This window comes from Catharus ustulatus, chromosome 2 (assembly GCF_009819885.2).
Source record: "Catharus ustulatus isolate bCatUst1 chromosome 2, bCatUst1.pri.v2, whole genome shotgun sequence".
Lineage (NCBI taxonomy): Eukaryota > Metazoa > Chordata > Aves > Passeriformes > Turdidae > Catharus > Catharus ustulatus.
Genome location: NC_046222.1, coordinates 35,560,383 through 35,579,336, shown reverse-complemented (window position 1 = coordinate 35,579,336; position 18,954 = coordinate 35,560,383). Strand labels below are relative to the sequence as shown.

General features: G+C 37.9%; 1 protein-coding gene across 11 annotated transcripts in view; it reads right to left on the bottom strand.

The window, feature by feature from the left end:
- The window catches only part of DLG2 (discs large MAGUK scaffold protein 2), a 1,022,753-nt gene that overhangs the window by 996,333 nt on the left and 7,466 nt on the right, over positions 1 to 18,954 (bottom strand). For all 11 annotated transcript variants that reach the window (XM_033052881.2, XM_033052884.2, XM_033052883.2 and 8 more), the window contains one exon: positions 8,763 to 8,894. In XM_033052881.2, the coding sequence (XP_032908772.1) occupies positions 8,763 to 8,894 (132 nt within the window). The remainder of the gene's footprint in view (positions 1 to 8,762; positions 8,895 to 18,954) is intronic.

Genomic DNA, 18,954 nt, shown 5'->3' with positions numbered 1-18,954 from the left:
ATTTCTAAAGCCTGGGATTTTATGCAATGGTGCCTTAATCAGCTATATCAGCAGATATTCAAAGCCACACAGCTATGACGACAAAATGAAGATAGGAAAGAACAAATTAAAAGACATAAATTCAGACTCCTTTGCAAAGAGCACATAATTATCTCAGAGGCAGATCATGGTGACAGAACACAAACACAACCACAGAAAATGGACCTCACAACAGAATTAATGTGCAATGGGAATGAACAACACAGTCTGCAGCATTTCTTGTCAAGACACACTTTAATACTCAACAGAGCTCCCAAGGACAGAATAATACCTGAGCAAACTACAGCAGAAGTATGAGATAAATACAATATCCACAGTTACCTGACACAATATGTATGCATGAATTCATATAAGCATTCTATACATACATATATATATAGTCACAAATATAAACATGTATGTGTATCTAAGATTAACTCGTTTACTTTGATGCATCTTACTGTTCAGTGCTCAATCCCAATTCCACTTAAATCACTCCAATCAGTATTTTTCACTGACTCCCACAACACAATGGAAGCACAGGGTTAAGTAAAAAGATTGCTGAAATTCCAAAAGATCCACAGTGGTGGCACTGGCAATAAGCTTGGCTCATTTATAACAGCTTTGAGAAACATAGGGTACAACATTCTTCAAGGCTAGAATGTTTCTGTGATTTCAAAATTACCATGCAATTCTTAAAAAGTTATACTCACTGAACAAAAATCACATCACAGTCTAGCCTAAAATGACTCTGCAGACCAAAATATTAGCAGGGGAGAAAAGCTATGCTATTTTAGAGACAAAAATAAACATTGGGATTAGTGATGGAACAGCTTGCTCCAGATTATTTTCTTCCATTTTATTAGTAGATACACAAACTACATTAGCAAGATATAAATCCAGTCTTTCTTTCTTTAACACCAAAAGAAAATAATCTATCTCATTGTTCTTTTATATTCTGTCAGCCTGAAAAAAGAAACTGCATTATTCAAACTAAAACCAAATTATCTAAATGAATCTCTCAATAATTTGTCTCTAGTTCTCATCACAAGGCAACAATAAAGGGCTATCCCTATTTAATGCAAAGAAAAAGAAAAGCTTCACATTGGGACAGCAGCCACACAGTAACAGCTGCTGCAACTGCATTTTATTAATTCTAATTATACACAGAATCCATATGGCCAAGATGCACTCAAAAAAAAACCCCAAAAAAACCACACCAAATCAAAAAACCAAACCCTACAGAAACTAAACCAGCTTTTATTCCTTGCTGGATATTGAAAACCAACAACCTCAACATGTATCACACTGCTCATATTAAAAATGGTTTATTTCTAATGCACAGCTTTTGCATTTCAAATCACAAAAGTCCCCAAGGGTTCTGAATTCCTTGTCTGAGACATAAATGTTATCATTCGTGGGTTAAAAGGCAGCAAAACACGAGCAGAGGGTTGCATTAGGATTACAAGTGATTATGTATTACCCAGGTTGTATCAGTGCTGTAATCGGTTTCTTCTTATGCTCAGACAGACTGAGAATCCAGATACAGACTTGGGCTGGGATCTTCTGTTTACCAGAGTTCATCGGCATCCACTTCCATAAATGCAAGAGGTAGCAGAGCTTTGGGTTTGGGTTGAGGTCTTTCCTGGTAATTCACAAGCTTTTAATATTTAAATTCTTTCAAATGAAAACCCATTTAGGTTACCCATCCAAGATTCCCACATCTTTGCACACACCTTCCCTCAAGGTGGGAAATAGCTTTCATATTAAGAAGCTGGCTACTCACATCACCAGGCTGGCCAGCAAGAACAGAGAACACCATGCCCTGGCTCTCTGCTCATCTCTAACCAGTAAGACGTCACCTGAACATCCAGGAAGTCCCAAAGGCTAAAGCAATTCTGAGAAATATTTCAGCTCCTCCATAACAGACACAATCAAGAAAAGCTGGGTAACATTTCAGAGTTCAATGAAACACAAAGATTGCCCAGAGAAGTTATGGGTCTCCTCCCTGGACATATGCAAAAGCCATCTGAATGCAATTCGCAGTGATGTGCTCTAGGAAACCCCCCTTAAGCAGGGAGGTTGGAATAGATGATCTCCACTTGGGACACCAGTGGTCCATTCCAACCTGACCCATTCTGTCAGTCTGTGAAACTCCCCTCCCTGGGTATCTTCACTCTAATTCCTCTATAACAACATGATGTCTGTCTTCTTTCTCCACATGCATCCACCTTCCAGCTCTCACCAGCTAAATCTGGACCCTCTGCCCACTGTCAATGCAACCTGATAGAAGCAAAGAAGTCTTATTTACTCCAAAAGATCCACATGCACCATGGGTTGGGAGGAATTGTAAGAGATTGAGAGAAATTATAATAATGCAGGAGAAATTGCACTGCCATGGAAGCAAAAACAGCAGTGGGCCAAAATCCACTAGAAACCACTGCCTTTTCTTCTTTCTTTTTAACAAATAGTCCACTCCTTGTGACCAGACTTTCACTAGAGAATTGTAAGGGTTAGCTCCTCCAGCTGGCTGCAATCCAGCCCCCAGCTCTTAAAAAAGATCACACAGCTTCAAACCATCCCAAAAATTGAGCACTACCTTTAGCTCTTTTGAGAGAAAGCACAAAATTTGCTTACTAAGAGAATTGGACTTCAAGAATAAAAGCAGCTGCAGCTGTCTTCAGGCAAAACAAAAGCTGCCCTTGAATTTAAATTTCAGTTCTGCTGTAATTTATGCTGCAACAAAGAAAGATGCCAGTTTGGGAAAGTAGGACTCTGTGCAGAGTAATAACAGGCTTCCCCATTGTCAGAGATGTCATTTGAGCATCTCTCAAATGTGACAGAGCACTGAAGAGGTTTTGCACATTTCTTTTGCTCCTCGACATTTTTAACAGTCAGCGAGGGTTTCAATATTTTTAGATACAGCTATAGAAGAATCTGTATTTCTCAGTCAGGGAAGGTCTGAATATAAATTTCTGAGAGAATCACCCCAACACATGATCCCAGGCAAGCAAAATCAAAAGAGGTTTTATTCTTTGACATCATGAATGGTGGATGCAGGCCCTGAGCAAGAAGACTGCTTAATGTCCCTGGGCTGCACATAGGCTTGGCTGCACTGGATCAACACCTGAGGAATTCAGTGTTGTTACTGTGGGAGAAACATGACCAGAAACCAGCTCACTAAGAGTAAGTCAAGAGCAATGACATAGGAGACAAGTGACCTTACATCCAAGAGCACTGCAAGTGGTTGAGCACACCAAACATGTGAGAGGGACAAAAACCTACCGAGAGCAAGCTTGGCAAGCATGAATAGGCAACTCCCAGTTGTGCTATCCTGTTGAAAAGTTTCCCAGCACAGCAATTCATGTCCTTCGGGTCCCTGAAACACTGACACAGCACTGAGTACTGAAACATGCTTCCTCCTAGGGACTGAGAAAGATGGGTAGTAGTGAGAGTCACCATTGCCTCATCTCAGAAAGGTGACGGTCAAACAGGTTCTCTGTTTGGATTTCCTCAGTGCTAGCAGCTTTATGGGGAACCTTGTGAAATCGGACATTGCCTTGTTTTCTGTGGTGCCATGAATGTTAAATGTCTGCTCAAAGAAGTACAAAAGAGATCTTGGTGATTGTGAAGAAAAGCCTGAAAATATGATAGCAGTATTTCTTAAAGACAGATCACAGGAGCAGACAGTAACAATCTTCAGTATTTAATAGATTATTTCTGTGCCTTTTGTGCAACTCTCAGCACTACCATGTATGACCAGCCCTCCATTTTTGCGTTTTCTGGATTCTATAATTGTTCTTCATATCTGCTTTGGTTTAGGCCCCATCTCCAGCCCAGGACTGTGATGGGGGTCTGCTTTTCTTATCATGTGTCCTGCTTTTCATAAACCTATTCCCCAGTCCTGACTCATCTCCTTCCCTCTAGTCTCAAATTTAAAAGTTTCTCCTTAAACAAAACATGCCTAAACAAATTCCTTGTCTTCCTACTAATTTCCTATATTTTCTTCTTCTCCCTATATGGTCAACAGTATCATTATTCTTCCCAGCATTAAAGCCTACATAATGTGGGGAATGTTTTTCGTCATTATTCTTAGTTGATGTGCCTAGCTATGCCTATCAAAGTCTTCCTCATTTTTCATTCTTAGACTTTTCTTTTTATGACAGTGACATGTTGCAACATTCCATCATTACTCCTATGATAGGTTCCTCTCCAGTTTTCTTCATATTTAAGCTAGCCAGAAATTTCACCATGGCCCTAAGTGCAAGAGAACTGTCAGTCGCACCTCACAACTTTGTAGACACCGAGGTCAATCAAACTAAGACAAACCCAGAGGAAATCAAACTCTCGGCTTGCTTCATGCTAGCTATAATAAACACTTGCATTTCTCAAAGACTATGCTATTTTTAATACATACATATGCTCTAGAATAAGCAAACCAGAGGGAAACTTGCTTTGGATCTCTGAAATGTTCTCTTCATATACCCTATCTGTCCTAGGCACCTTTCAGTAACACGGAAGAATACAAGATTTAACTAGATCTCTGCAATTCTGGAGACTAATGTAACACTATTGAGTTATACTTCCACTTCATTTATACAATATTTTACAAGAAGAGTAATATGTGATCGCAGAAAAATTATCTGACTTCCTTTCTGAGTTGGTTTAAAAGACATGATCACTCTTTTAAAATGGATTTTTATAACAAGGTTTATTTAAAAGTGAGTTGGATGAGAAAGAGTCTAAAAAAACGGCCTATGGGAAATGTAGCATCGTATCCTGAGTCTCTAAGAGCAGGCTGTGACACAGATGATGAGTAAATTTTGTAACAGTAATGTTTACTGCAGGAATTTTTAAGATGAGCAGTTTTAGAACATCTGCATTATTTTGCAGAAATGGTACAATACCATTTAAAAAAAAAAAAAAGCGATGCGGATTTTAATTGTAAATATGGCATTTTAAAATTTAGGCAAAGTTACGCAAGCATGAGAAAAAACCGTAAGATGTGGTTTCAAAGTCCTCAGGAAATACGTCATCAACTGCAGATTGGGTTTATCCGAATTTTAGAAAAACCTATTGAGATTAGTTTTTACCTAATACTGCATAAGATGATTAAAGTTATTTGTGGCACTTTAATTCCTACTAGAAACAAAATTATGTTTTATAGAGATGTATCTACAAAAAACCAAAACAACCCTGACATAAACCTCTTTTATCCATTCTCATTCCACAGAACCACCCTCTAAGCTGTGGAATCATGCACTTTTCTTAATGAAATGAAGGCTAGACAAATGTACAGCAGAGGTTTCTAGAAATAAATTCTACTGAACTATGTACTGCATTTTTAAAATTGATTAAGTTTCCTAAAGAACAGAACTGGAACAAAAAAATATTTGGTTGCTTTGACACATCCAGATGACTGTATGCATTATTACTCTCTTCCATGATTTCCCTTTTTTATCTCAGCATGATGTCTCCAAAATGCCCCATTATGAGACAATCTCACAAATAAGGCATTTTGATTTCTGGAGGTTTCATTTCCTCTTCCTTGCAGGGTTTTAAAAATGTTCACATCAGCACCATGTGCTAAAATTTAAGAGAACCTTGTGATTTTACTATCAGCTAGCTACAGATGACCCTACAAAAAGAAAACAATCCTTACAACAGCATAACTCCTCACTGCCCATAGAAGAATGGGTAAAATGCTTCTGGTGAAAGAAATCTAGAATTAACTTAAGAGTAATGTCAATATCTAAATTCATGTTCTTTCCCTTGCATGCTCTTTCAGAAGAATTTCTTCTCCTTCCTCCTCTCAGGGCTGGATTTTCAAAGCATTGTGTTTGGGCCACCGGAGTGTAAATAGGAACTCCAGAGACTGCAGTTCCACATGTCACTTTGAAAATGTGCCTCTTAGCAACTAACTCAGCTGTCACTGAACACTCCAGCAAGAAGTTCAGCAACAAGAACAGCCCAAAGGGAGAAAGGAATGCTTTTGAACCCGAATTAAAATGTAAAAGGACAATCCTTAAATAATCCTTCTGTAAATCACTTACAGAACTTTTCCTTACATGATTGTAGTGGCTTCTTGCATGTGCAGAATATATGCAAGAAAAATATTGAATCTTCCTTTCTCTCATGTTACCCCACTGTTCAGTAGTCCACATTTAATATTTATGAAGCACATTGAAGATCAAAATAGTAAAACACACATTGAGAAACCAAGTTCAAAGATGGCTGAATCAAATCAGCATAATCACACAAGCATAAATTTGAGAATAAAAGGAACTAGATGACACTAGATTTGAAAAGTGACTCTTATTATTATTTTTCTTTATCTGTTCTTGTTATACTTAATTTAAGACATCCTACAGATTTTCAAAGCCTTTTGGAAGTTAAAGAGACTTGAACCCACATTTGAAGGACAGAGAGAGTTACAATGGATGAATTTATTTGTAAAGGAAGCAAATTCCACCAAAGCTGTGGGACCTACAAAAACTGAATTTGGCATATAAAATTATGTTAACTTTATTTCTGGTAAGAATGTGCACCTCTGTATCCAGGTAAAGGATTCTGTACAAAAAAAAAAAATCACATTTTTCATTAGTAGTTCAGCCTAAATATTTCAAAGGTCAATCATTCTGGATAAAACCAACACTTGACAGCTATAAATGAGACAGTTTTGGAAAGCAGTGAATTCTCAGACTCTAGAAATCAAGTTTCATTAAGATCAGGAACAGAAAAATGGACACTTTCAAGAGCATTAGACATTGTGTAAATATAAAAGACAAAGGAACATTAGGAGCACAGAACTGAAAAAGAGACCAGAAGGTCTGCCTTAGGTATTCTTTTGTGTGGTGGTCTGATTTATAGGTGAATAGGGAAACTATGCCATGAAGTTAAAACAGATGTTATGGAAGTCAGGGTCTTTTTAAATACTAATTAGGCAAGAATCTCATCATTTGTTGTGTAATATCATCTACCACACTTAAAATGTGTGGGATGTCTCCTCTCACAGAGAAGAGATCCCTCTTTAGTATTGTTCCAGAATCTAGACCAATCAAGTGACAAACTAAATGTAATAATGAGAGACTTTGAACACATCTCACCATTCCCAAATCTCTTCTACAAAAGAAAGCATTTAAGAAGAAGGAAAAGACATCTAAACGCTCACAAATTAAAATGCTAACTTCTGTAACATAATACTCTTCAATCTGCTATTGCAGCAATCAAAATATGTAAGTTCTTCTTTGGATTCAACCTTATTGTAGCTACAGTCACTTTTTCATTTCTAACATGTGTAATACATCAACAGATATTGTAGTGTAGCCACACACAAAGCACACATGTCAAAATACTCTGAAGTATTCTCACTACTTCCAAGTAGTGCAGAAGCAAATGTACAGCTAATGTCACTTCCATGACTGGTGTATTTCTTCAGTACACATTTCTATATCCATAGCCACCTTCATAGAAACAATATGGAAAGATCCAACATATTTTTTTCTAAATCTATTTACAACTATTTGGTAAATTCAATTCAATTATTAATCTATTTCCTTTTTTAGAACATACAGATAAATTAAAATTGTGTAGAGTTTATAAAATAAAGCTAATCGCTTTAAAGAAGTTCAGAAAAGTTACAAGTAAAATAGCATTAACATTAATTAATTCTGCAGGAAATGTTGGAGACTGGTAATACACATTTTCCACAAATGCTACAGAAAATCCTGAAACGAATCCCAGATCTCTATTGTCTTCACAATAATAATGCATTATTGATGTGCTTCCACTTTTATGACATATAATTAAAATTTTTCCATAACTGGTCCTGACTGTAGTTCTGCAAGGAGCACAGTATACTCTGGCTTCAAAGAGCCATAAGTTGAAGGCATGTGTGCCCCCACAAACATAACTTGTGTTAGGAAATGCACCCTTGAGATGACTTCCTCACAAAATGTAGATGTGTGTGAAGGAAGGGCCATGCAATGTAAGCAAGAGGGCAGAGGGAGGTAGAGCAAGGGAGATGCACAGTTACAGTCACCCCTTCCCATGACTGGCAGCTCAGGCACAGCACAAGGAACACCAGGAATGCCAAGGCAAACAGGTATGTTCATGACCTTGAAAACATTATACATAATAACTCATGGAGGTTGCTTTATATAAGCTCCACAACAACCAAGCACTTGATTTTAACATAATTTACAAGATGAAATGGGGATCTTCAAGTAAGTGGAAGAAAGACTGAGTGATACATCTGTTTGAACACTGCAAAATGTGTCCTGGAGAAATTTTCTTAACTCATTTTTGAGTTTCTCTGCTAACACATTTCACAAAAACACAATTCAAAAGACACAAAGATTTTCAATGCTACTTGGTGCCCGTGAAATGAATAAACTTTGACCATTTACCTGTGGAGATGGCTTCATCTTCAGTTTTGCATAAACAGTTATATTCTACTCTGATCCTGTATCTTCCATTAAATAAAGAAAAGCAGCAAGGTTTAGGAGTAACTATTCAATACCTTAACTTGTATTAGGTTTCAGTTACTTTTCTTCCTCTGTAAGTAAGAAAATACCTTAGAATCATCAGGACAATGAGTTTCCACTCAGAGAGCCTGTAAGGATCATCTCAACAAGCTTTTCACCATAAACACAAATTAAATAGTGACTAATAGGAAAATTACTAGGTCTGACCTAGCTCTGGTCTCCAAGAGAGTGCACTAAGTATTAAACATTAGTACCTACCTAGAAGCGCCTGAAACAAGCTGCTCTTAAAGATGCCCATCACCTTTCTGATGGCTTTTTTCAGTTGTTGTTCTTCTGGCTTCCGTAGTTTTTTGCAATATTCTTCCAGCAGCACTAAAGCTCGGTCAGTATCTAAAAAAAACAAAAAAAAATGAAGCACAACAATGTCTTTATTGGCTCTGAAAAGTATCTAAATGCTCAAATGTTAACTACACATTTTGAGAGCCATTGTGCACACATATAGCGAACATTTACAGCAAATGTTTATAGAATCATAAAATCACTATAGTTGGAAAATATCTACAAGATCGAGTCCAACTTTTAAACCAGCATGACTGTGTTCCCCAGCAAACCATGTCCCCAGGTGCCACATCCACATGCCTTTGGAACACTTCCAGGGATGGTGATGTCATTGCTTTCTGTCATTAGCTGTATGTTATGAACAACATATGCAACACTGCATATGCATATGGGAAAATGATCTTTGGAATAGCATCTATAACAAGTGCTCAACTTCCACTTATCCAAAACCATCTGGAAGCTATGGGGCCTGGACCAAATTACAACTTGCAGAAGCTACAAAATTATAGACAATAACAATTATGGATACCCATGCAGGAAAACTGGCCTTAAAACATATTCAGAGAAGACATGAAAGTGTTTGCTTTGCATCTGCAGCACTCAGTTCTCTGTTCTCTGACTGACAAATGTGTATCTGAAAGGCAGGTGTCCAAGAGTGAGGCTGGTTATTTCTATTCCCTCAATACATAAAATTGCTATCTACCTCTTTGGTAAATGAGGCTTTGACAGCAGACTTTCATCCATGTGCTGGCTCAAAGACAGCAATCCAGCCTTTCTGTAAGAGCCCAGAGGAGCAGAGCTCTGTTTCTCCTGCTGCTATTATCTTTGTGCAGTCACTTGCCAAGAGCATGACTGACATGTCAAATTGCATGAAATCCAAACATCACCATCTTACAGAGAAAAAAAAAGAGGAATATGGAGAATCAGGCTTCATCTGTCTTTCTCCCCATCCCAACTACATTCCAGAAATGTACACAAACATATATATGACACTGAGATATCTGCACGTGCTTTTGCAATTGTATTGCCACCAAATTTTCAGTAAGATTCCCAAACACTAAAAAAATCCTCAAATTAATAATTGAAAGCAAGTGCCCCAATCTAAACTTCTTCCATTAGAGTTCAATGCAAGTTTTATTACTAACCAGATTCCTCTGGTTAGACAAAATTCAAAAAGTAGTGTAAAATGCTTGGAAGGGCAAAAAAGATTGCTTTTATAATACTTTTTTACAAAAGAACTAAAAAGAAAGCTTCTTTTTCACTATATAAAGTTTGACTGTCTTTGTTCAGGATCTTGATGACTCCTTGTAATACAGGCCTTGGGATGTGACAACCAGATGAGTTCACATTGGGGCAGAGACATGACTTGTATTCTGCAACCTGATCACATTCTCAAATTTAAAAAGGGGAATATTTTAATCAATCATTGACATTTAAAAAGATGCGATGTTTTTTCATTCTCCTCACAGAAATTCTAGCTGGTCACAGGTATTTTATCGGGGAAATGAAAAACAATTAATAAAAATAAATTTTATTTAAATGTTTTTATATGTGCACAGATATATATATAAATAAATAGGATCATTAATCTTGGGAAAGACCTCCAAGAGCATTGAGTCCAATCTTATGTACCTATCACATAGATAGGAAGATTAAGGAACATTTTTCAGCAGTCTAGCCAATATAATGGAGACCTCACAATTCTCTGCTTTGATCCCACCTTGAGAGGATCTCCAAGAGGAACCCCTCTTTCTACGAGAGCTGTCCTTGGGGCAGGTAAGGATTAGGCAATTGCACTTAGGACTACTTATAGCCCATGCAGAGAGAGAGATGAGCTTATTTAAGGCCACATCACAATAATTGGGCTGGGCTTCCCTCAAATCATCTAAACCAAAAGCATAGCCTTGAAACAAAGCTCTGGATCCAAGTGAGATATGGTTGGGTTCAAAAAACTAATTCTGCATGTAAGCTCAGCTTCTTTTGCCTTTAAAACCCCCAATTACATCATAACTTTTACTGACCTCATGACTGCCTGACCCACCTGAGACACCTGTACTTTCATTGATACACCGAACATTCTGGCCACCCTCAATAAAATAATTAGGCTGTAACTTAAAGCATGGGTTGGGATCAGCAATTCCCAGTATAGACATGCACATGTAATGCATCCATGGTGACTTTATATTAAACTGAAGCCACAGAGTGGTGGAAAACCACTGCAAAGTATCCCGTACTGAGGACACATTTTAAGAGTGGTCTGAGAAATTCTGAAAACGGGTTGTGAATGCCTCTTCCACACCAGGGATACCACTCCCTCTTTCTTAGTGACTTGGTGAAGTATGCTAACATCCCCTCTTTCGTTAATCATTCCTTTCCTAAAGTGTACAGTTTGTACTTTAAAAACTATGATGCAACAAAAAGCAGCATCCTTTGGGGACATGAGCAGTTTCTATTTTCACTTGAAATACTATTTTTCAATTCATGAAGACGCAAAAAGTCTACTTTTTGTCGACCCCAGAAGAGTCTGAACTCTACAAACTGAACAACCAGCAACAGACACAGTTCTATAGTGCTAAATCCAAATCCCAGATAAAGTAATCATCTCCCTACCTAATTTTCCTCTCTAGCTTTAATAGGATCCATTAATTGTTACTCCATTCCTAAGCTCCAGCACGGAGCTGCCTCCTTTTCCTGCACAATTTCACTTGGCAGCAGTGTATCTAGTTTTCCAAACAACCTGTGATGACTGACATTTGCTGGGTGATTCAATCAACGTGCCCAGGCACATCCTGAATAAGACTATTTCAGCATGTTGGGGAGGGGGACCATGCAACCACTACTGCTGGAGCACTCCTGAAAAGCCAAGGGATTTATGGAGACTACTTGAATCTCCAGTCAATTTGCCATCAGATTAGGCTTTCAAAAAAGAACTTTACCCCTTCTTGATGAACTCTCCTGGTTAGAAATTACTCAGAACTAGACATTCATATGGATTTGACAGTATTTAGCATGCTGGGGCACAATCCTATTCAACACCAGCACCTTTGCACAACACAGAGCAATAGGAAATAATGCAATAAAATGGCACAGCTGAAGAATGCTCAGTACTCTCCCCAAAATAATAATCACTGTCAACTCCCAGCCGTACCCAAAACAGATGAGGACATCCAGATTTTTTTCTTTTGCAGCTACAAAGCTTAAATACTATCTGGTGGCAAGAATGGACTGCCTGGACTGCAGCACAATAGTCAAATAAGAACCACATTCCCTGCCACCCAACTAATTGGAACTTTCTGAATCTGAATTCCCACACATTCTTTTCACCAAGAAGAATGAGAGATTGGTGGCTTTCACAATGGACTGAATTACTGTATGCATTAGTGGTATTCAATAAAGCACACAGTTAATTTATAGCCTAAGAAAGTCCTGCACCTTACAGAGTATATCAGAAATGCAATCAAAAAATCTTTTTTCTATGGTATCACTATTCTTCAGTTCTGATACCAAAACCAAATTCAAGCAAGACAACAAATCCAGTGAACACACAATTTAATATCCTCAGAGGTGGGCCTCTGCATGGAGCCTGAGTAGGTCCTTTGTCTGTGAACAAAAGACCACTGAAAAGTCAACATCAGCTGTGCCCCATGAGGCCTGCTGGACATAGATCTAATTTTTTTTACTGCTTCTTTGTATTTTATGACACTATTTTTAAATTGATCCTATTGGCTTTGAAAGATGACTTTGACAAGGAACCATTCAGAACACATTGTACCACAAAAACTTATATTCTTATAGTCAGTAAACGCATTATTGTTTTGTTTAAATAAATCATACCCAAAACATCATAATACAATTGTAAGAAAAAAATCTCAAGGAATAATACAGTCCTACAGGATCTTGTCCAAGAACTTATCAGTTAAACCAAACTAACTTACAATTCTTTAAATTTTATTGCTTTATCACTCCATAATCTTTTAAGCAGTTCAGGAGTGTTTGTGGTTTATATTAACAATCAGGTAATTGCTACAATACAGAAATACAGAAATATGTAACACTGACACAAAACTACAGAGCAGTAACTCTGCTTACTGGACTCCTTCAGAAAACTTTCCTCCCTCTCTCAATCTGAAGTTTTTATCACACAAGGAATTACTCAATTTTTCTTCTCAATTTCATTGAGAATTTCATTCTTCACAGAATCAGTTTCTGTTTAATGCATTCATCCACATAAGAATCAAAGAAGAGGCAAATCCTTTCCTTGGGGTTATTATTCTAGATGGGATCATTACAGAATATGCCACACTTTATAGTACCCTCACTGTATAGACTTTTCTGTGATGTTGATTTTTAAAGTTCAGCAAATAGACATTTATGCTATAGAGTAAAATAATCTGTTGGGGCAAAGCTTATACATCTGATGAAACAAATACAAAAGTTGTATAGAAAAATCCAAGTTATATTTGAACAAAATGTAACTTCAGCCTATCTTATAAACAAAAGGCTCTCTGGGGATATTGCCAAAAAGAAATGAAGCCATACATCCAAGTACATATAGAGTAAGGTGCACTATATATTAGGAGAAATTAAATTCTCACCAATAAATTGTTTCCTAAAGCATTGCTTTTAAAATGTAAGCCCCATAAGCTGATAAGCCATATATGAAAGACTAAATTTGATAATTATGCATGCTTAAATCAATACTGAAATAATTTTATTATTTATTTTGCTAAAATGACATCAAATTCAAATTCTGTCTGCTTCTCAGGGTCCACATCTGAGATCTGGATGCCACTTGCAACACCAACCAGTACCTCGAAGCAGAAGGATTTCCTTCTTCTGCTGGTATTTTTTCTATGCTCTCATGTTTTCCAAGCATGTTTTTACAAACATTTTGAAACTTCACATACAGGCAAGGAGACACTATACTCATTGCAGCATTTACAGTAGAGGCCTCATTGAGTTGAAGCATCTGCAGCTCTACTGGCGTGGGCAGTTGTGTTTAAAAAGTTTTTATGCCCTTATATGGGACTGAGGATGACACAGCTATACCTACACATGGCAGGTCACACATCACACCATAGGCCAGACCCCAAAAACAAGTTTCTTAACTATCTCCCAGGTGTTTATGCACACCATTTATCCTTCAGATGAACTGAACACATTACACCTGAAGATAATTTAGGTCTATCCATTAATTTCAGTAAGTAATTAGGAACAGGCTTGACTATCAGGATTATTTGAAACTATAAGAGAAAGATAAAAGTGATTCAAAAACCAGTCTCCAAGCAGCTCCGTTTTCCATCCAGGGTTTGTTGAATGATGACGGCTCAGACCAAGAAAATGGAAGCACCACATAAGTCAAGGAGATGCTGCTAAGGCTATATATATGAATATATGGCTAGTTTCAAACCATTAGAATTCCTTTTGGTTACAGCAAAGTCATATAGGCTGAACTCTATATGGACCCATATATGTAACTGGCCAGAACTGGTTACTGATTTTGCACTCAAATTGTTGCGCTTTGAACACCCCCAGTCTGCTGAGACCTGCTGCTGCTGCTTTCCTTGGGAGTACGAGCCTGTCATTCAGCTCCTGCTACGAAGCAAGGTAATTGCTTCTTTCCATCTCTCAGAGGATGGAGAGAAAAAAATGAAAATACAATTCCAAACTCAGCAAGTTCTGCCTTGCACATGGAAGAAATAAGAGTCAGCTGGTTAACTGCACCCTGTACCAGCACAAGGGAGTATCAGGCAGCCACCGCCTCTCAGTGAACCAAGTCTACCACAGCCTCTTGCTAAGTTTAGAAACACATTTACAATTTTTTCTGCTTCCTTCTTTATTTCCTTCTATCAGAGTTTGTGAATGAAAATATTTTTGGGGTGCAACAGGATGGAAACATGTTAACTTAAATGAAAAATAAGGTTTTATTGGTGAGAGATGTTTAACATTATTTGAGACCTAACCTAATTGAAGTGGTAAGACGAAGGGGTGCTTTTATTTCAATTTCTCTTTTTTCTTTTTTTTTTTTTCAACTGCTTTTTCCTAAAAGGGATTTCAATTGTCTTCTGACTTGCAAAGTCTGTTGTAGAGGTGAATTTTAAAAGAAGAAAACGCCAACACATTTCACTTTACAGGTTTTTGAGAACCAGAATTGGAAAAATGTAGGGTATTGAAGCAGGAAAAGGCATGAAGAATGGTGGAGGAAAAAACACAGGAGCCAAAATAGAAGTGAGAATTGGAACCAGAGCACCAGGAAAGGGAGCAAGGAAGTGCTCTCAGTGATCTTTGATAACTTTAGAAGAAAACAGTCTCAAAAACCACTTTCATTTTGGAGAGTTCACACCTTAATTTAGATGACCAAAAGAGACAAAGGAGCAAACATTGTTCCCTGCCTCAACTGATTTGATTCTCTGGTCTAGAAATCACAAAAAATTAAAATGAGTTGTTACAGATCAGCAGGAAGGAATGCAGTAAGAAATTTCCATGCAACCTGACTCGGGACAGATCCAAGTCAAAACTATCAGTAACTCATTTACCTTCCCTGATCTTCACACAGAACAGCAAACACAAAGGAAAAAGTCCTGCTAATAGACAATACTCAGTACCCAAAGAGGAAAAGAGTAGAAAGCCAGTTAAATTTTAGAATAAAATTCAAGAAACAGTACACTGAGATGGCTGAGAAAAACACAAGCTGTAAGCTCCCACGGTTCAAAGGACTTGAGACCTATCAGACAAATGGTAATCATAAAATATTTACATACAAACATCAATATGAGACACAAATTAATCTAGCAGACTGCACAGAGGGAAAGCAGACAGGGAATATGTGTAAAAATCAGAAAGCTCCCAGCATCTGGGCCCTTCATCTCTGTAAGAGGACTTTAACCAAACTATCCAGAACATGCAGCATATGGGTTATACAACCTTGAGGAAGCATAAGGCATGACGTATGTGACAATCACCCAGTGTGGTGAGCACTCACAACAAACAAGCAAAAGGGTTAAAAATAACAGCTCCTCAGGATATGCATGCCCCATAAACCCATCTTCTGCCTGCTAGGAAAAACAAGGGGACAGAAAAAGGAGGGGGGTAATCATCAAAGGGATTACCAGGCAGGCCTGTTTCTGGGGTTTCAGCTTTTAGCAACCAGATTGGCACACAGAGGAGGCCAAGACATAGCTTGTGGAGATTAATCTTGGGCAAGGGGAGAGTCTTTCAAGGAATGATATTTCAAGTTGAGGTTGCATTCTGAGTTGCCCTTGCTCTCTGTTAACTGTAAAAAGTGCAACATCCCCAAACTAACTGTAGCCTTGGTGAATTCTCTGCACAACTGCTTTCCTGCAGAACACTAATTTAGGAACACTTCCCTTGTGAAGCAGTGTTATTTCATACCATGATGCTGCCAGCAGACAAGAAATGGGCCAGAAAGACTGTAAGACTGTAAGAACTGCTACACAAGTACAACAGCAAATTTCTCAGAACAAGGCAGTATTACATGCTCAGGTATATTAAGGGGAAACTGAAGTAAGGAGGACAGGTAGCTTTGCACTGAACAGTGTTACCATGCAGTTGCATTCCAGGTCTCTGTGCCCCACAGCTCACAGGAAAGCCTGCCACAGAACTGCAGAAGTTGCACAGCAGTCTCTTGTTCCAGAATATTGATTTGAGCAGACGATACAACGCAGAGGGCTAAATGTTCTGCAAGTCAGATTGCTTTGAAAGGCAGGAGTTATGTTATGATGTGTCAGCTGAACTCTCTGAGAAACAGAACAGGCAGACACAGAGAGCCTGGAGGAGCCCTATGAGGTTTTCAGTTTTCCACCCTGCTGTGCAGAAGGACCCAGGCTTACACCCAGATGGCATCTAATTGCACTGATAACCTCCTGCAACATCCACAAGATCCCTCACCATCTGACTTCAGTGCTTGAAGGTTCTAGTGGTTTTTTTCCTACTACATTAAAAAAATACTTTTTATAAATCAGGACAACTACTTGTTTTCCAGATGTCAATGTGTAAAGCAAATCACCATTATTCCCTTTTTACAGCCTCTTCTACATTCGATTGATTTGTCATGTCCCTTCCCTGCTCAGTGTCCTTTTTCGTAGTTCCAGGCTCTGCAACTTTTGTATACTTTTGGCATTCTCAAAGCCTCTTATTCTCTTTTCTGGAGTTAAACTTATCTTAACACACAACCTATAAATTCAGGCTGGATGCCTAGTAATGATAAAGGAACTAACGGATGGAGCTGGACAGAAAAACTGTCAGCTTTATGAAACACAACACCAACCAGAGAAGTGATGGGTTCGTTTTTTGGGGGTTTTTTGCCTATTTTTTAAGAATCAGACTTTTTGTCTAACTTACAATAAGGAAAACTAAGAAAAATTTCACTTATCAGTGTTGATTAGTTCAATGTAACCTTGTTGTCCATGTAACTTCATACTTGATTTTACAACATACAACCACGCATCTGTTCTGGTGAAATGCTGTCTTCACACATATTTTAGTTTTAAATATAATTCTTTAAACTTGAATAACTGTAATTACACAAAGAATAGGATAATTATATAAAGATCAGGAACTGGCTCAGCATAAACTCACAAACTTTAGTCCAGCATTTCTGTTTATCAGAAAGTATCCTGAAAACCAAGCTACATTCCTGCTTCAGTGCCCCCAAATGGGACTATCTGAACCTTGCAATCCCACAGATATGTATTCTCCACTCATCCCTGCCTGTAAACTACAATTAAATATTGAAAAAATACTCAGTATTTAGTGTATAACCTGTTAATCTTATGTATCACACTTTACCATAAGAGCCTAGTTCTTATCAGGGGCTCACTCTGGGACCTGAATTCTTCCCACCACATCACTTTTCCTCAGGAGACCACAAAAGAGCTTTAGCAACTGCTGATATCAGCTGCTCAGCACACCAGGGCCATTCCTTTTTTCCAATGAGTTCTCTTTCCCCAGGTATGTTGAAGGCAATGTGGGACCTGTTCATTAGCAATCCTTGCTCCAGTTTGGTGACCTGGCTACACAGGTGACCTGTTTGCATTTCAGACAATAGAATGAGCAGATTCTGGGGCCTTGAGACTCTTTCCAAAACTGCAGACACCCTGCAATTAATTACAAGTAGCTTCATCTGACCTTCTTGCTTCTGCCTTTCAAGTGTCACAATGTTAAAATCTAGGTGTACAAATGTTAATGTTAAATCAATAATGCAAATATGAAGACAGAATGAAAAATGAAGCCACAAACCCTCAAAATGACAAGCACCAAATGAAAACCTCTTATTTATACAGCTGAATAAATGTAAATTGACATCTTAACAGTGTAAAATTATCAGAGTGTCCTGCTTTGAAGAGCTTACAATCTAATTGAATGCAAGACACAAAACTAGTGGAACTCGATGTATAGTTGCAAGAGTAAAAACCAGGAGTTGCACAGTTGGTACAGCAGCTGTGTATTTTTTTTCCTTTAAAAGAACACTCAGTATCAAAATTAACATAAATGTGAAAATTGGAGTGAGATAGAAAACTAAGAAAAATATGCCTGTTCAGGAATCAATAACTTCCACACTCACACAAAAGAACATTATATTACATGCAAGAAAACATTTCAGTAACACAAATGTCTTCCTAGTGATGCAAAAAAAACAAATGGAATGCGATCAAATAACCTTTATTTATTAGCAAAAGAGGCATTATGGTCACATTTTCTCAAATCCATGTTGGAATTTTTAATTTAAGAACCTTTGTATTATACTAGAATCTCCAAGTCAATTTAAAAAACCCAACATGTGCCTTCAGGAAACAACATAAAATAAATTTTACATTTTGGACATTAAACAACTGGATCTGTAGATTTGCAAACCTTGGGTTGGGGTTGTTGGGTTGGGGTTTTTTTTGTTAAAAGCACAGCTTAGCAGACATCCATCTGCAAGGCAGTGTTAACACAGTGCTCAACACCTAGAACTGAACCGGAAGGTGCCTGGAATTATTCCACTACAGCATAATGCGCAATATGCCAATACGGTCAGGGAAGAGAAGAAATCAGAAAATATGGATTTCTGCTAGTGAAACTGTAAACTGTACAGATTCCCTCTTTCCAG